The 21,433-nt window shown below is 41.0% G+C and overlaps 1 protein-coding gene across 4 annotated transcripts in view; it reads left to right on the top strand.

Moving 5' to 3' along the window:
• The window catches only part of enox2 (ecto-NOX disulfide-thiol exchanger 2), a 160,512-nt gene that overhangs the window by 112,427 nt on the left and 26,652 nt on the right, over nucleotides 1–21,433 (top strand). For 2 of the 4 annotated variants that reach the window (XM_058649919.1, XM_058649920.1), the window contains 2 exons: nucleotides 10,060–10,215; nucleotides 18,800–19,006. In XM_058649919.1, the coding sequence (XP_058505902.1) occupies nucleotides 10,060–10,215; nucleotides 18,800–19,006 (363 nt within the window). The remainder of the gene's footprint in view (nucleotides 1–10,059; nucleotides 10,216–18,799; nucleotides 19,007–21,433) is intronic. The other 2 variants (XM_058649921.1, XM_058649922.1) reach the window with 2 other exon arrangements.

Raw genomic sequence — 21,433 nt, 5'->3', positions numbered from 1 at the left:
CTTTTCCTTCCTCTTCTCCGCTAGATTCTGTGTCAGGTTTATGTGGGCTGAGCTGATCTTTATTTGTACGGTAAGCCCTCTCTTCAAATGCAAAACACATGTCAGTACAAGCTACTATAGACGGCGATGGCGCAAAATGCCAAGCACGGCCCGATCTGAACATTTTTCTTTTTAGTTTTAAAGCGATTATCCAGTTTTACACGTGTACTTATGCTTCGTTTGTTCAAGTTCTGCCAATAAAGCGTACTGAAATGTCGCACGCCGGACCTGTAATGCTGAAAACTTTGCTTTGAAACCTTTATATAGCGCCATTTCTAACCTGTCAATTTGAGAACAGGTGTGACTAATTGCATTAATAATGGCTCCGTTCTCCCTCATGTTTGCTATTAGGCCATGTTAGTGAGCCACCATTTACAACACCAGAGCTCTGACACACACACACACACACACACACATAAATGGAACTTGGTAATTAATGATGTTATTAGCCGCACCTGTGTTTGGTAAGGTCAAAGAAAACTGCTCTTTAACTTAATAACACACTCTGCCAAAGTTCCACCTCGGTCACACTCACAACCAGCTGCTTGTGCTCCAGAGGATTTCGGACCGCGCAGTGGGACGGAAACACGAAGTAAAACATTTGTGTGTGAAAGAATAAGAAGTAAAAACCCCCACTCATTTACGCAGGTGTTTGACATGGTGAGAAGTAGCTACGTGTAGGGACTCGAGCGCCGGACCGATTCAACCCAGTTACATGTCACAGGTCACCATAGGGAAAGCGCAGTTGTAAATAATTAAAATATGAGGAGGGTTATTTTATCCTCTGTTCGCTTGAAGAAGTGAATAGTTTAAACGTCATGGATGTTTTAGTGGTTAGCACTCTTGACCTAGGTCCTCCGGATCCCTCCCACAGTCCAAAGACATGCACATTTGGGGATTAGGTAAATTGGACACTCTAAATTGACCGTAGATGTGAGTGTGTTTGTTTGTTTATGTCCAGTGTTTATGACCCTCATGGGGAGGATAAAGCGGTAGAAAATGAATGGTAGAAAGACACAGAATGGCTCTCAACATGCTAGCAATTTCTATAGAAGTCTGTGCTTTGAAGTATTTGGGGTTTTTTTTATGGTTTTTTTGAGTGGAGTTACTCCATTTTCTGCTAAGTGCCCCATACTAAGAAGTGCATCAAATGGGAACAAGGTGAGTGGGAACAGACTGTACACATTCACACAGCCCTGAGAAGAGCTCTACTCAGAGACAAATATTATGGAAGTGGCCTGTGTGGTCTTCTCTGTTGGTGCACTGCCCTGAAGCCTAAGCTGCTGCAGCATCTTCAGCCATGTCTCCTCTCTATAATCATTGAGAGAAAAAAACAATTTGTGTTTCCCTCTTCCTTCACCCTTCCTTCCTTCCTTCCTTCCATATCCACCACCCCCACTAGTCGTAATTACCCAACATCTCATTCATGTCTCATTACAGCGGAGTCAGTCACTGTAACCCAGGGCTACATCATAACACACGGCATTCACCTGCTCCTTACAGAGCTCAGCTCCTTTACACACTTTAGTCTGCACTTAATTGCACCTAAATGCTCATCTGGGCTCAAACGGCTTCAAAACTTGAGCTATATTAGATCCAACAGCTGACATGTAATTATATTAGTAATGTATTATTAATGCAAATGAAAGCTAATTTAAAATGATGAGGCAATATTTTTCTCTCCCCGATGAACACGAGAACTACTTTCTGCAATGTAAATTTCAGAAATGCTGTGCTGCTCCTTTATCATATCTCTCCTCTGCAAAGCAGTTTCACATACATTACTCAAAGGCCTATGTATTCCATGTGTGCATGTGCCTTTCACTTCACTTAAGCCAGAATAACTTGTTACTTTAGAGATCCACTTAAGCATTGTGTCTCGTCCTTGCCTCGTTTTCAGTTTGCTGCTCTCGATGAGGATAAAAAAAATACTACGTTGGCCCCTTAACAATGTCCCAGCAATATGCACATTCAGTTTGTAAACTATTTATCTCAGTGAAAGGCACGCACTGTGCTAAAAATATCGCTTGCTGCTCATAAGCGCTCTGAAATCTCCGTGACCACAAAGGTATATGCGCACACACGCACGCACACTTTATCCTGATGTCACACAATGTCTAAATGCCATGCAGCTCTCGGTATACAAGATCACTATGTGCCTTTGAAGTAATCCAGGAGGATTAGTTATCGATTCTCCATCATGACTGAACATCATGTTTGACTTCTTTTTTATTTCACCTCGAAAACAACAAAGGAGAATTTAGTGTCTCTCTCTCTTTCCGCTGTTTGATCTGTAGGTTTATGTCAGGGTTTTCATGTGTTGGTTTCAGTTTTTTAACACACTGCCTTTTCCAGAGTGCTCTCATTACACATTAGTCTGCCACTCTTTCATCCACTCTGTGCGCGCCAAATGTGTTTCTTCACCGCGCTGCCTTTTCTTTATCTCTGGTCAAGTGGATTTATCCAGACAGACAGCTGGATAAACAGACCACTGTGAGCGGAGCCTTTCGACGCGTTAGCAGCCTCGCTCAGCCTGCTGCACATCGGCACCGATGACAGTTTCATTTCTATGGATGGACCGGACGTGGTGGCACTTGTTATAAAGTTATTATGCCGTGTTTGTATTAGCAACGTGTTTATACAGAGGGAGAGAGATTAGAGTCGGGCATAAATGAAGTTTATACTGTGTGGTTTGACAGCACGTAGAAATTCATCCGCAGTCCGTGTTGTTATTTATGTTTACAAATGTGCTGTAGTTACCTCATATTCTCATCCTGCCTCTCCATATATATTACCTCTAATGCTTCCACTGGAATAAATAGTCCTCCTCTCTTTCTATTGCTGAATCTCATCTTTGTAAGTGAGGTCAGTCCTTTTCTAAATCACAGGGATGCTGACCAAAAACTGTACTCAAACACCCCAGGGCTGCTGTCGGTGGGCGCAGGCTGTGAAACATAGCAGTGAGACAATGAAATGTGATCCAGGAAATGCAGTTTGAATAATAGATTAATGTGTCTCAAGGCCTATTAGATGCCAAAACAGTCTTTTGGATTACCAGAAAAACAGCTGGTGTTTCACGCATCACAGTGACTGACTACTCTCGTCTCTCTCTCTCTCTCCCCCCCCCCCCCCCATTTTTATCAGGGCAATTGCACTGTAAACGACAGAAATTCCCATTTCACATTCAAGTAATCTACTGGGATACCAGCCTTGACAACACAGTGTGTTGCTGTTTGTATAGTTGAGCCCGATTCAAGTTTTTTGGCAGACAACTCGTCATTGGCACCTGCGCCGTAAAGCTGTTAAGCAGAGAAGCAGTCTGAGGGAAATTTGTGATTTCAGGCTATGAAAGATCAAACTTAATTCGGCTTGTGTCGCTCCAATATCAGCAGCGGTCTCCGGCCTTGCTCAAACTCTTTTAACAGATACACTCCACCCAGAAAAAAAAACTCTTAACTTGAGGAAAAAGTAGAAGTTGACCCACCTTTCGATGACTAATAAATGCATACAATGTCAGTTCTTCACATCATATTGAATATTCTGTGCCAAGCAGGTCAGGAAGAAGAGTAATTGGACAGGGCAGCTTGGCTGATGTAACTGACAGTCAGGGTCAGTCAGGGTAGCCGTACCGCTGGAATAAAATGCAGAGCAGTTTGCAAGGTGGAGAGAAGTGCATCATGGGAGCAAAAATATAAAAAAATTAAAAGATGATGGGAAAGATCCAGCAGAGTAAACATCAGACCAGCAAGACGGAAACCTTCTGGGACACGTGATCGATCAGCAGGCGAGACTTTACTGCAGAGCTCAATGTAGGAATCTGATCCACATGCGATGGGGAAAATGGGGTCCATTGTGTCTGTGGCGGGAATATTGATTGTGTATTCTACCCTCATAATGGCTGCGGCTGCAGACTGAGATTACCCGTGTCATTGTTGTCATTATGGTGTACATTATCAGCGTCCGTTTTACACCTTGGATGTCATAAACGTTACGCAAAGAAAGTTATGCTGAACATTAGCACGCTCTAAATCCCGTAAGTAGAATCGCAGATACAGTGTGAATTGTAAGAATGCAGCTACAGCAGGAATCAACATCTGGTTTTGACATCTTTGACATCTGACAGAGAGACAGAAAGAATATCCAATTCCAGGAGTGTTCGCCGTGTATTTCCCCACCCTTCATCACTGTTCTCTCAAGCATGACCAGACTATAAGCACAACCAGATGTACAGCTATAGAGTTCCTTCTCTACATGTCTGTGAAAGTAAAAAAGGACCTCCCAAGATGGATTTTATTATCAGTAACACCTAAAATAGATGCAGCCGGCTCATGAGCACAGGAGTTTAATACAATTTTGGCATGAAAAAAAAGCAACATTTAGGTAAAAGTCCAAAAAAAAAAAAGGGTGTTAATTATGCTATATAGCCTTGAGTTATTGGACTGCATCATATTAAGGGGGTTCTAATGTTCTGCCCTCTGATTACAAAGATCTGAAGTACAGCTTCTGAACAAAAACAGACATAAAATTAGGCTTAACAATAAGTAATAGCAGAGATTAACACAGTGCCGTTCAAAGTGTGTTTTTACCCACATTTGTCAACTTAATGTGAATGAAAAAAAAATGGACATTTATTGTGATTTTTGGAATACCATTAACATTTTCATAGTGATGACGTCTTTGGCCATATTTAAACTATTAACTACTTAGATCAGTTGTAACGAATTGCAGCAGATTGTGCAGTTGGCCGCCAACAGAGGTATTTGATTATGTTACGTTTTGTGTGGATCTGACAAAAGGGAAACAATGAGGAAAGCGTTTGGAGTTTTGCAAGTGTGTCAAAATGAATTTGGATGCGTGGAAACGCAGACAAACCCCGTGCACCCTGGGGAGGAGATAAGCAGGCTCGGGGACAGATGACTGTATTTCTGAATAAACAACCACTCCTTTTTGCGCTGCATCCAACTCTTCCTCCCCTTCCCCACGGAGATCCACAAACCTCATTCAAACAATGTACACAGAGACGCACGCACAAGGCCACAGTGGAAATAATATGAAAACTTAGTGACTTTGTGTCACACCGTATAACTGCTCATCTCAAAAGATACTTGCGCACACAGAACTATGAATCAGGGTCTTCTCATTCTCACGCATTAGCTCACCTTAACATTTGGAAATTCATGCCGTGACAGTCATTCTTTTGCTGTAAGCATTTTCCAAATTCTCGGGCTGGATGCTCTGTCCTCTTTCTGCTGACTGCTCAGGCGCGCTGCGCTGGTACAATGCCAGAGGTTTTTGGCTGCGTGTAGGTGGACAGAGTGGAGAAGCAAAGACTCCCCTACTTTGAATTTACAGTGCTGTATGTCTGGCAAAAAATAGAGCAGTACTTATAGGTCCAGTGAAATGGCTCTTTCTGACAGTTCTCCCTATCCATGGCAGATTGCAGGGCTAGTTATTGGTAAAGGTCAGATTTGTTATGGATTTCTGAGTAGAGTTGGACAAAGGTGATGGATTTTGGAAGGCAACATAAAGAAGTGGATTCTTATTTATGTGCAGCTGAGTAGGGAGACTTTTATAAATGGGATGGAATGTTGTTTTTCTGTCCTGCTGAGTGAGAAATGTTCCTGTAAGAAAAACCAGAGATAGATATGAAAATGCATAGAGAGTGACTCTTGGCAGTGAGTAAGTGAGGCAGCTTTCAGCCATTGGTAGGGTTCCAGGTGGTGTGGCTAGCTCGCCTCATTAGAGAATATTATCCAGCATGCCTCACAGCAACCACCTATGTCCTCCTCCAAACCCCCACCCGACTCTGACTGCTAAAGTGGACGTTGAGCCTGAAACCAGAGAGGAGAAAAGAAGGCAGAGACGGGAGGAGGATGACATTAGTAGCTGGGAGCTTCAGACGATCAAATGTCACTTTTTTATTCATCTCTGTGCACCTCCTGATTGATGGGCAGTTGTAAATGTTATTACTTTGCACAAACCTCCAGGATATAGATTGTTTAATGTCAAAATAGACTGCGGTGGAGAAGACTGAGGAGTAGAAGGAAGCAGAATATGTATCATAACTTTGTGAGTCGTGTGTGCTGCATGGTACCGTACAAGGACGAGGTATTAATAGGGTGATGTTTGTGGATTTCACCTTTCACATGTGTGAGAGAGAGAAGAGACAGGAGCTCAGAGAGGAGTGAGGTTCTCATGAACATGTGTGGGTGGACCTGGCCCCAGGTTTCTTTTGTTGTTGTTCTTCAGGAGGACTCTTGTGCTTTCTAAATCTCTCTGTGGAGTAGCCACTGAGTCAGAGACCCACTCTCACTGTCTCTCACTGAGTCCACAGCATTATTGGCTCACAGGCCGGCTGGTTAATATACACCTTTTTATTATCCGAGAACTGAATTTGCAAGACAAAAGTAGCAGTGGAGTGTGTCAAGTATGCAAAAAACAAAAAAAGAGAAGGAAGGAGAGAGACCGTCAAGTGAGAAACAAGTGGTATTGTTTCTTATACCCCATTCCCACTGATCAACAGATTATTCCATTGTACTTTCTTTTTTGTTGTCAGTTATTATCGGCTTCATCTCTGGCATCAGTGGGAACGTCAGACTCAGGTGAACGCGCTAATTTCTTCAATGTCCACTCTCTTTTTTGTCAACATGCACCATATCTGGCTATGCTAGCATCAATTTATGTAGCAATTCTTTTATTTTTTTTAAATGGGACAGTGCTCAATAACCTTTAGAATAATGGAGATATGGTATAAACAGTACAATAGTATTTCAGATTTCCTCCAAGTACCACCAGAGAAAGCTTTATTGTTGTTGTTTTGTTTTGCTTTTTTTTGCTCCTGTAATTCAAACAAGGGTTAAAAAAAAACACACAACATAGCAGAAAAACCATTGACAATGGGACAATTGTAATCCCTTTTTTCTCATAAAATTATATATATATTAAATAAAAAAAAACATTATGGAAACAATTCCGAGTGAGAAACGTGATCATTCCTGTTCCCATAAGAGTCAAACTCAATCCAAAATGTCTGTTATGTTAAGAAATGGGGATGAGTCTAACTGTATGTAATGATGCTGCTGGAAAACCATGGCTGTGTTTGGTGTGAAACACTGATGATGGTGATTTTGATTCGGTGTAACAATTTGTTTCAGGACTACGGATGGATTTGTTGTGGTGTTAAATAAAGTAACTGTAGATGTAGGCACCACAGTGACACCCTCACTCTCACAACTCATACTGTTGCACCGTGATGGTTGGCTTAGTGGATAGAGGTTGTTTTTATATGGAAGTGAAGTCCGGTGCTAAGTGGCATCAATTGTTTGTTGGCATTTTCACTGGGAGTGTTTACACTGTGGAGAGGGGAAATAGATTTTTGGTAACAGACAACATAAAAAAAAAAGACCCAATTCAGCTTTAAAAACCAGGACATTGCTGCTACAAAGATTATGTTCCACCACGATTGGAGTATTAACCATTCTCGAAAGGAATCAATTCAATTAAAGAAATTACACAGTATGTAATAATGTTAAATTTCTTTAACATCACATCAGTGCAAACATCCACATATCTTCATTATCTTCTTGGGATGTATTGTAATGTAAACCCTGATTCCTCTGGTGTAAATGCCGGCTGTGGGCGTGAGGTCCTCCAAAGTTTCCCGTTTCTCTGGTAAAGTTTTTCCTTTGAAAATTCAACCTAAAAATTGAATTTAGTGGGAGGACATTTCTAGAATCTTGTAGTGTAAGAAATCAATAACTGGGATTTTATTTCGTCAAAGCTGCAGCTGTTACAGGCACAAAATAATGGATTTTTTTTATTCTCTGTCTTGTCGCAGCAACACTGGTACAGCTTATATAGACAAATCTACGGGTGTAATACTTTTTTAAAACATTCTATGTGCTGTAATAAATATTAAAACGATCTTTTTAATTTTAACACGACAAGACGTATCTTAGAAATCTGCATAAAATTCACAAAATTGATGAAATAACCCAGCGATGATGTAATGAGTAAGAAGGCGGATAGATATACTGTTGTATTTCAGACGAAACGTGTCCTCGAGCTGTGTTGTCAGAAGATGGAGATGAGAAAGCTGCCAGCAGCGATAGCAGGGAATTCTTAGGAAGAAGTAAATCTCCTTCATTATACAAGCTTGTGTTACATGCTTGCTTCATGACTCGGGTCCCTAATGGACGGGGATAAATGTACAGACACACACATACACACTCCAGAGGGAACATGAGCAACACTGCAGTGAAATTGCACCAGCCCGCGTGCACTGATGTAACCAGATTTTGTCCTCACTGTGAGCTGAAATCTACTTTGCTGTGCACCACCAACACATAACGCATGAGCCCATAAGCATGCTTCTTTATCTTAGCCCAGAACAATGGAGCATTGGCTCGCCACAAAATGGAGTATGATTTCCAGTGAATGCAATTCCCGAGATGTGCTTTCGTCTGTGGGACAAGCTCAGCAACACTCGAGCCATCGAGCCAGTCTTGGTGTACACAGTCTTGGTCCTGTTCTGTAACATGTGGTGTTTGGTATTCAAGCTGGCAATTGCACCAGCCTCACATCTCCAATCCACCCGTTCTTATCATCCCTTCTGCTATCTGTCTTCTTTTCCTTCACCCTAACGTGCAAAAGAAGTCATCAATTGCCTGGCAACTCGGGTCGCTCTTATCACCATTCCTCTTACTCTGACTCCCAGTAAAAGATTGATGGGGAGGTCATCAATGGACGAATAGTTTCAATCCATTTTCCTTAAATGTAGCTCTTTTTTTTTTTGTGTTGGACTGTTTTCTTTTCTCTGCTTGACCTCTATTTCTCTTCTCATTTTTGTCCCTTAGCTGGTTTTATCAGTCCACAGTATTTATTACGCCATCCAGCTTCTCCCGGGACCTATTGCAAGTCGTCTGTAATGTGCGCTTTAATCTTCTTTGCTTTGTGTCCGTTAATTCACCCATTTTCACCCGTACAGTAGATTAAGAGGAAATCACTTTTGAGGGAAAGTACAACCTTTTTCCTGTTGAAGAACATTAGCCGTTATATTTGCCTTCACTGTGGAGTGTAAATCCAACAAAGTCACAGTGTAAATGGAGCAGTTTTCCCCTCTTTTGTGTTGTAATATTACAGTGAGCTGAAGGTAGACATCATTTCATTTACTATACATTTGCTCATGTGAAATGTATTGAAATATCTATAATAATAAAACTATGAAAAGCTCATTTAAAAAACTTGCATTCCCCTTTCTAGTGGATGAAGGAATTGCACATTTTTAAACAAAACATTTATCAAATTATATTTGATATTGATTGACTGGTGTATTTACTGTCAATCCTGAAAATGTGTAAAGCAGTGTATAAAAACCTACTTCTTACTATGTCACGTGTTTGTTTATTGCATTTTAAATTTTACACGTCGAGTATATCACAATCATTTCTCCTAAAGGATTTGTGTAGATGAGTAGTGCTTCCTGCAGCCACACACACACACACACACAGGTGTGTAAACATTACTCACCTACTGGCATAATTGTTGAAAACCAAATCCTTACGCTCATACTGCAGGGCAGCATCATTTCCATTTCAAAAAAGCTCCATACTGGGACTCGAGTGTGCACATACAAGCACATGCGGCAGCTAAAGAAATCAATGCTTATGTGTGCAGGTGTGAGCATATTTTCCCAACCGCCGGTGTCAGTCGATACAGTAAATAAAGCTTCTCTCTTATGTACGCATTAGATCCGACCGCGTCCATTATCATTCAAACAGCAGGAGTGACAGAGAGAGAAGAACGACTCGGCAGAAAACATATTAAAAATGCATGTTGTTTACATGATGATTTGTTGGTGATGGCTGTGTTTTCCATTTGATGTTGGCTGCTTGTGTGTCACGTCTGTCGACAGATGTGATACCGAATCTAAGATTAGCTGTTGGGAAACAAGTTAGTGGATGTTACTGTGTAGGCGTTAATATCGTTCCAGTTGTATTCACGTTTTCCTCCTGCCTACAGATTTTGACCCCAACCTTGGCATGATGGCTGGAATCACCCCCATGAACCCCATGATGCCTGGCCTCGGTATTGTGCCTGCGCCGCTCTCCCAGGAACTGCCGGTTATCAAAGAGATCATCCACTGCAAGACCTGTACTCTGTTCCCTCCGAACCCCAGTAAGCCATAAACTCACGCCAGTATGCACCACCTCCCACCACCATCACTACTAAATAATCTGATTATGTTACTTTGTGCGACAGAAGCATCACTGTCTCCAAACAAGGTCCAACTTCTCTGGTAGTTTTTACAAGTTTTGAAGCTTGGAGTTGCTCGTTTCTCATGGCGATGATTTTGGTATTTGTTTTTTTTGTACCTGCTCTGGCGAGGTTTCAAGCGAGCTGAGCCGATACTACTGGTTGGCAGAGAGTGTCGTCACTGGAAGAGTCATGAGCGCAGCATCCGACAGGAATCAAACCGAAAAATGGCGAACTGTAGATCAGTTAAAAAGACTTAAAGAATCTTGAAAACATGCGTTAATCTCCAATAGACCTGAAGAAATTAATCGATTATTAATCAATTACTAAATTAATCGACAACTATTTTGATAATCGGTTCTAAGTCCGCATCACAACCCCTTTTCCGCCGTATTTTAGTTGAGTTTTTAGTTCAGTGACGGAGTCTGTGCTCCGGTCATGCAGGAAGTACTGAACAAATCTATTTAATGAACTGATTCTAATGATTCAGTACTTTTTGTTTGTGTCGCTTATAAAACAACGTCACGTACTACAACGTACCTGACAACCAAACCATGTACAGACGAGCCGTGCCGGACCGAGTAGTGCTAAAACTCTATAGTGGAAAAGTCCCATTCGTAGCCTACTCTGCAAAGAAACTTTAAAAAAAGTACAGAGTTCAAAAAGAGAGTCAGACAATAAACCCGTTTCAGTGATGGAGAGATCGCCTCATCTGTCACATATGAGATGAAGGTGTCTGTCTGTGCTTGAGATGAAGCTTGAGATGGAGAGCTGCAATCTGGAAGCGTTAGTATTTTACCATCCTGCAGATGAACTGTGTTTGTACTGATCCTGCCTAACTCGGCAGACATTTTTACTATTTCCACTTGCTTATTATTCTTTTTAATTTTTTACAGTACAATTCTCCAGACAATTCCCTTTGGTGAGCGGCGCAAGCTGTTTATATTTATCTCACCTCCACCTTCCAATTATCCAGAGTTAGATGAGAGATAGGTGGGGGGTCCTCTGACTGACGCCACCTCTGCTTTTCACATTATTTAGCTACAAAAAGATTCTGCTTTTTGTGCTTTTTTTCAAACGGGTTTTACATGTCAACTTCAAAGTGAGCTAAAACAAAAGCTCCAGACACTGCAGGAGCGTCAGGGAGTTAACGGTCCTTTACACAAAGCAATACACACACTATTGCACTATCAAAGGGAAATATGGGAAATATTTTTTATTTTATTCATATTTTTTATATATAATTTTAACCACACCCATAAAGCTGTGTTTAAACTATGTCTACATGTCTGTGCCTGGTGACCATAAACTGCCACTGTCACAGTTCAGTGCTGGGAAAACTAACTCATTAAAAGTTTTAACGTGACTCAGGAACATCTCTCTGATTACTCCTCAGGAGCTGAGATAGAAACACAAATAAGAAATTATTCAACAACTTTGGTGCCTGATGCAATCCCTTTGTGACATGTATTGTTTAGGTTTGGCTTACTTTATTGCCCACATTGTAGGATATTATTTGTGATTGCACACAAAAAAAAAACAGGATATAAATTCCAAAATACAACAACAATTTAAAGAAGAAAGACCATAAAAACAGTAGAGCTTGGAGTTTACTTAGAGGCACTTAAGTGCATTTGGTACAAGCTGTTTTATACAGGCGGGTGTTTGTTTTTGTTTGAATGAAGGTCTATGGGAAAACTAGCGTTCTTCTCAATTCATTTTAGTCTCGATCACTAGTTTCATTTATGTAAATTATGATACCATTTAAAGTAAAATAGACAATAAAACATGGCACATATGAGTGGAAACAAGTCTCAAGGCTTCAGAACAGGACATATATGATTTATACTTAACTTATAAAGAATCTGATGGCGTTTGAATCCCCAGTGATGCATGGACACCACACGTGGTCACATACCTGTCTTCTCCTCACGCGTACTTTCTACTCTCCTTCCTTTCAGCACTGTCCCAGTTCCTCGTAACTCATTCTTTTGATCTCCATCTCTTCTAAGGGTCTCTGTGCTTGTCATGCCTGTCACCTATTTCAGTGTCACAAGACGCGGTTAATCTCGAAGCCAAGTATTTTGAATCGACTGACATCTGAGGTTTAATGCTGCTGCTGAACTTAAGTCCGCAAGAAGCCGGAGGGATATGGTTACTAAGTCAACATGGGGGACTGTGTGAGGCTGTGACCCTCAGAGTTGCATCGTTGAGGTGCCTGGCGGCGCCTGGTACTATCTTAGTCCCGGCTGAGAAGACTTGTATAGATCGGTGTGTCTGGGAAGATTGTGGCTTTTCACCAAGTCTAATTTCTCATGGCCACTCGTCAGAGATTGTATCTCTGCCGAGAGAAGATGTGTCAAGAATCTTTTTCCACGGGGGTGCTTCTTGGATTGTGTTTCTGCTTGGTCTCTGTTATGTTCTTCTGTTCACTTAATTTGACTCTGACCTCCGTCCAGCATGCGCTCTGGTGGTTCGCAGCCATCTGGAAACAGTTTGTGAGAGTCAGCACCTCTGGTTGTAAAAAAAAAAACAAAACAAAAGCACCTAAAAAATCCTAAGGTGTGAAGCTAGAAAGTAATAAACATTGACTATAGACACATTTAGCATAACACACCTGAATATCCAATTAAATATCATGCTCTGCAACATTCCTTTGATATTTTTTTTACATAACTGTCAGCAACTAGCAGCATTCTCCTTTAAGATGAAGCATGAGGTTCAAACAGCTAAACTAGTAGGGATGGAATGTATTTTACTGACATGATGAAATAGGAAGCTGAGTCGTAAGATAGTGTTCTTGATCTACGACTCGATCTACCGAGAAGCCACAAGCAGAGGTGATTATCTATGTGTGCTGACTGAAGCACTTAGTATGTTAACATGAAATTAGAAAAAATAGGAATTATTGTGTAATGCCTGTTAAAAAACATGCAAGACCACAGACACACTGAACTTTGTAACAGATTTTCAATCCCAAGAAAGCACAAACTAGACGATCCAGTCGAGACGCAGCACCACACACTTGGTGTTTAATCAAACTAATTCAGGGTGGAGAATCCCAGTATTTGGGATCTCACAGAAACTCACGTGATTTAACGTGAATGTAGAGAATGTAAACAGACATGGGGGCGGACTTCCGGTGTCGTCAGTGAGTTGCTGTCCGTGTGCACGCGATGTTTTGTGCGGTTGTCGGTTCCGGTCAACACACTCTCATTGGCTAATGCGGGGTTCCCCTCACGTCCCCGATCGCTGTTCAGTTGCAAATATTAAATTTAGGAAGATTGTCCGATGACAATTATCCTCACACTGCAGGATAATTTGCCCAGATTATTACACTTGAGGATAATTGGCCAGATTTCAGTCATCCTCAAGTGTAGGTCGGGCTTAAATCTAAATCAGATTTTTTTTAAATACATGTTTAAATGTTAGTCCAAATGAAATTATACAATATAAAATTTCAAACTCAGACTACCATACCCATATAATGTGAGTCGGCCTCAAGTTGGCTCTGCACATGCACCACAGTTCCCACCCCTGGAAATAACAGAAGTTGGTTCAAAGAAGAATAAGATGACCACTAAAAAACATGGGTAAGGAATTTGATATTTCGAAGTGGATGGATGGTAGAAATCTCAAGGAATTGAAGTCCACAAGAAGCCAGAGAGATAATAGTTACTCAGGGTCCTTTGCTTGTGTCTTGGTTCATCTTTAGGAACAGGGTGAGAATCTCCTTTTTTCAGAAACTGCTGCTTTTTCAAACTGAAAGGAAGCACTGGCCACCTGCTCCTGATGCTTCCTGCAAACCTCCTGTGTGGAGGTATTCTGAGCATGTTCGGCCAAAAGAATGAAATAAAACAAAATAAACACAGTGTGTTATTTCAAAGGACTAAAGTGAAAAGCTCTTTAGCTGTGAAAATCGGCTGCTTTTCTCAACCATTTATGATAGTAAAATGATTATCTTTTGTTTGCAGAGGTTTTGTGAGACAAAAACCCATTTTAAGAGATCACTGGAGGTTCTGGGAACTTGTTATAGGCAATTTTTTTCCCCATCTCTAATTGCAAAATTCTGTGGAACAGAGAATACTAGAGGTTTTATTACGTTCATTCCGTTGACCGTTTGTCAGCAGACATCACTATTTTGCATCCAAAGGCATTTTGCCACATGCAGTGTAAAATAATGATACGCCTCTGTCATGAAGTTCTCCTCCCTCTGCCTCGTCAGTTTTCTCCTACTGGCAGGTGACGGTTCTTTAGTGAAACATACAAAACAAGACCAAGAGAATCATGTACAGTGGGTGTATAAACCCCCCTCCCAAGAGTGCCTCAGTATCCTCCCTAAGGAGCAGGGGTGCTAGGCTGGAGAGAAGGATACCAGGGATATGAAAAATCTGCAGAGTGGTGTGAAACTGATGAAAGCCCACACAATCTTTTCACTGAACAGGTAACTGATACCTGCCATGCTGTCACTCTTCAGGGGAAATTACTTTTGAAATATTGGTTACTTCAGGTCCTTAAGCAGAAAGCTCCGCCCCCCAGTGATGACGAAAAAGTTTTACAGATTTCTGCAGCATTATGCAGAATTGCAAATGTTCTGATTACAACTCAGTCCACAACTCGAAGATAATCAGTTTAATATCGCAGACATTTTCACAACCGTACCAGTGTGCATCGCCATCACCAAGTTCTTTTCTCCACTCAGCGTTGACCCTTTTTTTACCTTCACTTCTTCCCACTCATTTGTTTAATTTCAGACGTATTGCAGAACTTCTTTTTTTCCCTCTGAAAGGTTTGCAAACACTTCACACTCAACACTTTGACCCATGGATTTATTGTAATAGTCATATGGGACATGGAACTCGGGTGTTTGTCTGTCTCTCTTACTCTTTAAGAATTCTAAACACAGATATTTCAGAAATTACCTTGAAGGGAAGATGAAATACTTTTGAGCTTTGGAGATGTTGCAATTCACACTCACTTAAATCTGACCTTAACCCTGAAAATGTTTTTGCCTTTCCGATTCTTTTTACTTTCCAAACAAAAAAACATTTATTTGATTTTTTGTGTCTGCAGTGCTGGAGTAATTTTAAAAACCTAATATGTAACAGTTCTGTTAAAATATCTTAAAAAAAAAAACATGGAGACTAATGTTATATATTTTTGAGTAGTGTACCCACATTAGCAAACATTTTTCCAATATTCAAATCCATAGAAATCAGAATTTATATTGAAGGGAACAGATCCTTTCTTTCGTGGGTGACCTTTTAGTATAAAGCTACGGATCCGCTGGTCCTGCAAAATATTTCACAACAAAATAATGAATAGAAACAGTGCTCTTACTTCAGGAGTGAGATTGGTGTCACCGTGTCACACATTTGACAAAAGTTGATCGCTCTGTGGCAAATGCAACTCCAAAAAAACATTTGGAAAACAACCCAGAGGATCAGTCACCTACTCAGGAAGTAAACCCAAGCTCATAATCCCACGCTGGCTTCTCCCCGACATCCTAAGGTCTTTTGCTGAATGACCCCTGGTGGCATAAATTACATACTGTGCATTTAAGGTCCTCCTGGTATTGATTACGCCCTGACAGCTCACCCCTGAGCTAAGCTAGTTCCATAGCCTTACCTTGAAATGGCTGCAACTTTATACGAATAAGAGGAATACATTTAAACATCAGTAAGTTAAGACATGTGGTACATCATATTTATGTGTATAATGATTATTCTGTGTCCGTGTGTAATGTGAGGAACTAAAGGTGTTAATGTGTGAAGGCAGTTTATCAGTCCTCCACTGACTGAAGCTTCTTTCCTGTGGCAGCACCACAGACTATAAAAATGTGTTTAGCCAGTCCAGTTGATGGATGGTGATTATGTGTTGGAGAGACAGACTGGTGGGTGTCCACCAGTGAGACACCAGTGTGACTGCAGCCTCCATATTTATCCAAGACGCACATCCACCATCCTGAAATGTAGCTGATTGTTCTTAACATATCAAATTGCACTGTAGTAATTACAGAAGTGTGTCGAATTATAAAACACTACATATGATATTTCATTTTAAAACAACCTTTTTTTTTCTTTCTAATATTTAAATCCCATACATATATTCACGGAAAACGTCACAATCATAATTCACTTCAGGTTTCAAATGCTTCAAAAAAAAAAAAAAATTCAAAAGCTGTCAGTAACTCGTTTCACAGTGTCTCTTCTTCTTTCTTTTTTTCCTTCTGTGGGCACTGCATGTACCCTCCTCTCTCAGCCTCTCTGTCTGCATTTCAAAATTAACAGCCTTGAAGTCTGTCTCACAAAGTTTATCTGAATCCTCTGTGTAGTGAATTTGCATAAAACACACTGTGCTGAGCAGGGTTCAGCAGCCCAGTGGTAACCCACTCAACAGAAGCCAAAACTAACCACAACTTGATATTGCACAACTAAACAAACGCCAGTCTAAGTTGCATATACCATAAAGGTCAGATGTTTTTGAAACTATGGCAAACTTTTTCCTGCACCCCCTGTACTTTTTCTACCCATCTCCACTCAAAACAAGTTTAATCCTCCAAGGAATGAAATTCCAGCCAAAATTTCTCCTTTAACAGTCATATTTCATGGATAGATGGAGCCAGAGAGACCACGAAGAGGTGAACAAAAATGATTGTGGAGAGCTGCGAAACAACCACGAAAAGAAAGAAAATGGACAGTGGGACACAGAAATAACCACAAGGACACACAAAACAACCGAATACACATGAGAAGTGAGCGTATATGCAAAGCAGCTATGATACGACCTCAAGGAGGCCATAACAGACGTTGCAAAATGACCATAAAGGGAGAGAAACACCTGCGAAAGTATCACAGAGAGACACAGCCAGGGTGTTTCACTCTGTCAGAGGAGTGGCTGTGGTTTTGCTGGAGCTCGTTGTCTCATAATATCTGCAAGGAATTCATTCCTCATCCAACATTGAAACACACTCCAAGCACACTTCAAGCGCACTTTGGTTTTTCCATTTCACAAGTTTCTGAGTCTGTGTCTGATTATGAGGAGGCATCTTCAGTCCAAACAACACCAACTCGGCGTAAAGCAGCAATAAGCCTGCACTCCTTTCCTTACCCAGTCTTGTAGAATTACACCGATAGTCATGCTTAGAAAACATGCATCGTATGATCAATCAAGTTTGTATCAATGCGCAATAGTGATGCAAGATGAAACCAAAAACTTAAAAGGTAAACATACAAAGTACGAGTGATTATCCTGCAGTGATTCATCACACTTTTACTTTTACTGCACCCAGCCAATGCCCAGTCCTGGAATCCTTTTCATCAAACTTGATATCGCTTCGTGGTGTTGATTAACCAGGCCCCGATGATACGGCTTAGGTATCCAACCAAGGTCAACCCGGGGTCTTCTCAGCCTGTCGATATCTACAGGAGCAGGAGGAACCGGTAACATTGTTTGCGAGGCCTTTTCTAACAGACTTCCAAAATACATCATCCCCAACCTTCCACTGATTAGGTCATTCACTCCTCATAGACCCAGCTAATCACGTTCATCATGGATGAGAAGCCAGATCTATTGGAGATTAGATCAGTCAACACTCCTCTGTGTTGAATAAGTGATTTGTATAATGCCGGGAACCTTCCACATGAGAAGATTTGCAATCACTCTGTAGCCAAAAGGATTTTATTTTCATGCATGGAATGGTTTGATATTAACATTTTATCTTTCAAAAACATTATATGAGCACATTGCTCCCAGTTATCGTTACTCATGCGTTAAACTTCATAATTTTGAGGTCATAAGTGCTGTGTTTTAAATTAGACCTCATTGAATTTGGTGGGGCATCAAGCCCTGTCCTTCGCACCCTGGATGTTTTTATAGTTTGTTGTTTGATTTGGAGAATAATAATTGACTTTTTAGTTATAATAATTACTACGATCAATAAGACTTGGCTCGTTTCTGAAAGTATGGGTCTCTTGTAACCCCTTTACAATCGTCTTTAATTATTCTCTGCATGTTTACTCCGATAAAACACCTGCTAACCATAGTTTACAGTATAACCACCTATAGGCATTTGTAATTTTGATGAACAAGATGATTTTGATCAATAATTCAACTGATGTATTTTTGGTTTGAAGCTACAAATGTGCTGCCCACGTTTTCAGAAGGCAATATTAGGTTTTCTTTCATCCACCACACTTATACACATTTATCCCTGAGTAAAAACTCACTTTTTCTGACAAAAATCAGACAGCTTCTTCAGGTCTGCCAGAATAATTTACAGCTGCAGTGTAATCAGAATTCTTGCCATTGGATATTTTGTCTTTGGCTTCTCAGGAATCATTATTCACACTTAACAGTTTATGTCTTCTCAGAGGTTGAATTGGCTCTCGAATTACGTGTATTTCAGCTGAATTATCTCAAAATGCACACCTCCATGTATTGCACATCATTATTTTCCTCCAAAGCCCAGTCCTAATATTCCTTGTCCACCATTACTTCTGCCCAGACCTTCCCCCTCCAGCCACAAGAGACCGCCCTCCAGGGTGTAAGACAGTGTTTGTCGGGGGTCTGCCAGAAAACGCCACAGAGCAGCTCATCGTGGAGGTCTTCGGACAGTGTGGCGATATCACTGCCATACGCAAAAGCAAAAAGAACTTCTGCCATATCAGATTTGCTGAAGAGTTCACCGTGGACAAGGCTCTCTTCCTGTCAGGTAATCTATCACGAGTGTGTGCAACTGTCATCTTACTCATTGTGTAAGTGCTTTTTGAGAAATGTTTTCGTTCTATTGTGGGAGAACCACTTAGATAAGTGTCAAGCAAAAAAAAGGCACAAAGCAGCAAAGAGCAGGACCCTGATTAATTTTTCAAAATGGCATTTGTCTCGTAGTCGGGGATCTGAGAGGCCGAGATGTTCATGCGGCTTGAAAAGAAAAATACCCGTGTCAGAAAAGAAGTGGCTGTTCAATCTAAAACAAGCCTGTGTACCTAAAAATAAAAGTTGCACTTTTGCAAGAAACATAAGTGGCATCAGTGGCATCATTGTTTATGGCCACACGCAAAACAACAAAGTAAATGTGCTCCTGTTTTTGTGCCGTCCTATCTATAGCTACAGCTGCACAGAGGCTCATGTGTGTTGTATTATTTAAAGGTGCCAACAATGCCAAGCCTATGCAAAAAGCACTTTTTAATTTTGAAATAACGAAAACTAGTAAGCCATACCGCAAACCTAAAGGACGAATAAATTATTCAGTTGTGTTTTTATGTCGAGATGTTTTTTTATGTCAAGGCGATGAGGAAAAGTGTGGAGAAAAAATATAGAACTGGCTAGAAGAAATGGAAGCAGCCTCTTCATATTCAAAACAATATGGGGTCAAAGTATAAGTTAGCGGGTGCTGCTAACCATGTCAGTGCACACTTTTGGCAGCAATCTCAACAGTCCAGATGTGCTGCTTAAAGGAATACTTGACCGATTTGCATTTAGCTTTGTATTACTAGAATAGGGGTAGTATTTTTGATAAATTGTGCTTCCAAACCTCAGTTTTCCCCTGAGTTGAGAAATATCTTCATTCTTTTTTTTTGTTACGTGCCCACCAGTGAGGCTTGGTCCGAGGCTTGAAACTGCGACACTAATTCTGCACAATTTAGACCCACAGGTAGGGGGACGAGACCTCAGTCCCAGAATGTAAACAGTGTCCGCCATCTTTGCTAACAGTTACGCTAACAAGGGGGACGGGACCTCATTCTCAGAATGTAAACAGTGTCCGCCATCTTTGCTAACAGTTACGCTAACCAGGGGGACGGGACCTCATTCTCAGAATGTAAACAGTGTCCGCCATCTTTGCTAACAGTTACACTAACAGGACCAAGTGTCACTGGTGGGCACGTAACAAAGAAAAGAATGAAGATATTTCTCAACTCAGGGGAAACTGAGGTTGGGAAGCACACTTTTTTCAAAAGTACTACCCCTATTCTCATAATACAAAGCTAAATGCAAATCGGTGAAGTATTCCTTTAAACTAGCATTAGCAAGTGCGTGTACGTGCATGTGTGCCAATGAGTTTAACGGAGGGATGCAGTTATTTCTTCTGCCCTTTATTCTTATCAGGAGATGTCGGAGGTGTGGTCCAATATATTACCCAGATGACAGACCTGTGTAGTTTTCCCATAAATAATATCCCACCCACCTACCCATACACACACACACACACACACGTTTGTGCAGCATTCATAGTGACGACACACATGGACATCATGCAATCCCTTCACCTTCACCATCACAACTAAACGCCTAAACCTAAAACCAATGGCCTTATAAAGGTTGACAGAAAGTGAAAATGTCCTCCTCACTCCCTAAGTGTTTTGGTCCTCATAAAGACATCCATACAAGAACACACACACCCTGCAATGGCACACACTGGAGCAGCCCCAGCACACTGAGATCTACTTATATGAAATATTGAAGAAGTAGAAACCCCCCAGACCCGTGTTCATTTCTTTTCCTGTTCGTTTTCTTGCCAGCCTTCGTTTTTCCCTGTGATGAGAATGTGCTGGGCCCTCTCACTGAATCACAGTGGGCTTCATTACTGCATCCAGCAAGAACACACACATACACACGTACATGTTTACGCAAAAACACTCGCGATAAACACCCTCTCTGATCATTTCATCCAATTAAATCGCAAAATGGGCATGATTGCACGTTGAATGTACAACCAACCATTAGAGAAAATTGAGTAACAGCAAGAGAGTGAGAAGATGGAACTAGTGATGAGAAGAGGGGGGTAATGAGGGATATTGTGGTCTTTCAGTGCCACTGGAGAAGTAATTGCCCCTTCTAAGTTTCTCTTGTCTATTTACAAAAGGATGCAGCCCTTCACACGACACCCGAAAGATGAAGTATATCTGTTCAAAGACGTCCGACAATCAGAATAGGTAGCACTGATGATAAAGACAATATTAAAGATACACCCTAATTAAATTCCTTGTTTTGTCTTATCTGTAAAACAGTCTGAATATAAATTGTGGGAGGTGAATGAAAGCGAAATTGGCTCAGAAAGAAAAGCCACCACGTATAGAGTGAAGCTCGTTTGTTTACCTTTGTGATCTCATATCTCTTATTTCCCTATTTTCCTGTTCGG

This window comes from Solea solea, chromosome 14, assembly GCF_958295425.1.
Source record: "Solea solea chromosome 14, fSolSol10.1, whole genome shotgun sequence".
NCBI classification, from domain to species: Eukaryota; Metazoa; Chordata; class Actinopteri; order Pleuronectiformes; family Soleidae; genus Solea; species Solea solea.
Note: the sequence above shows the minus strand (reverse complement) of the source record. Positions and strands in the feature narration are given on the sequence as shown.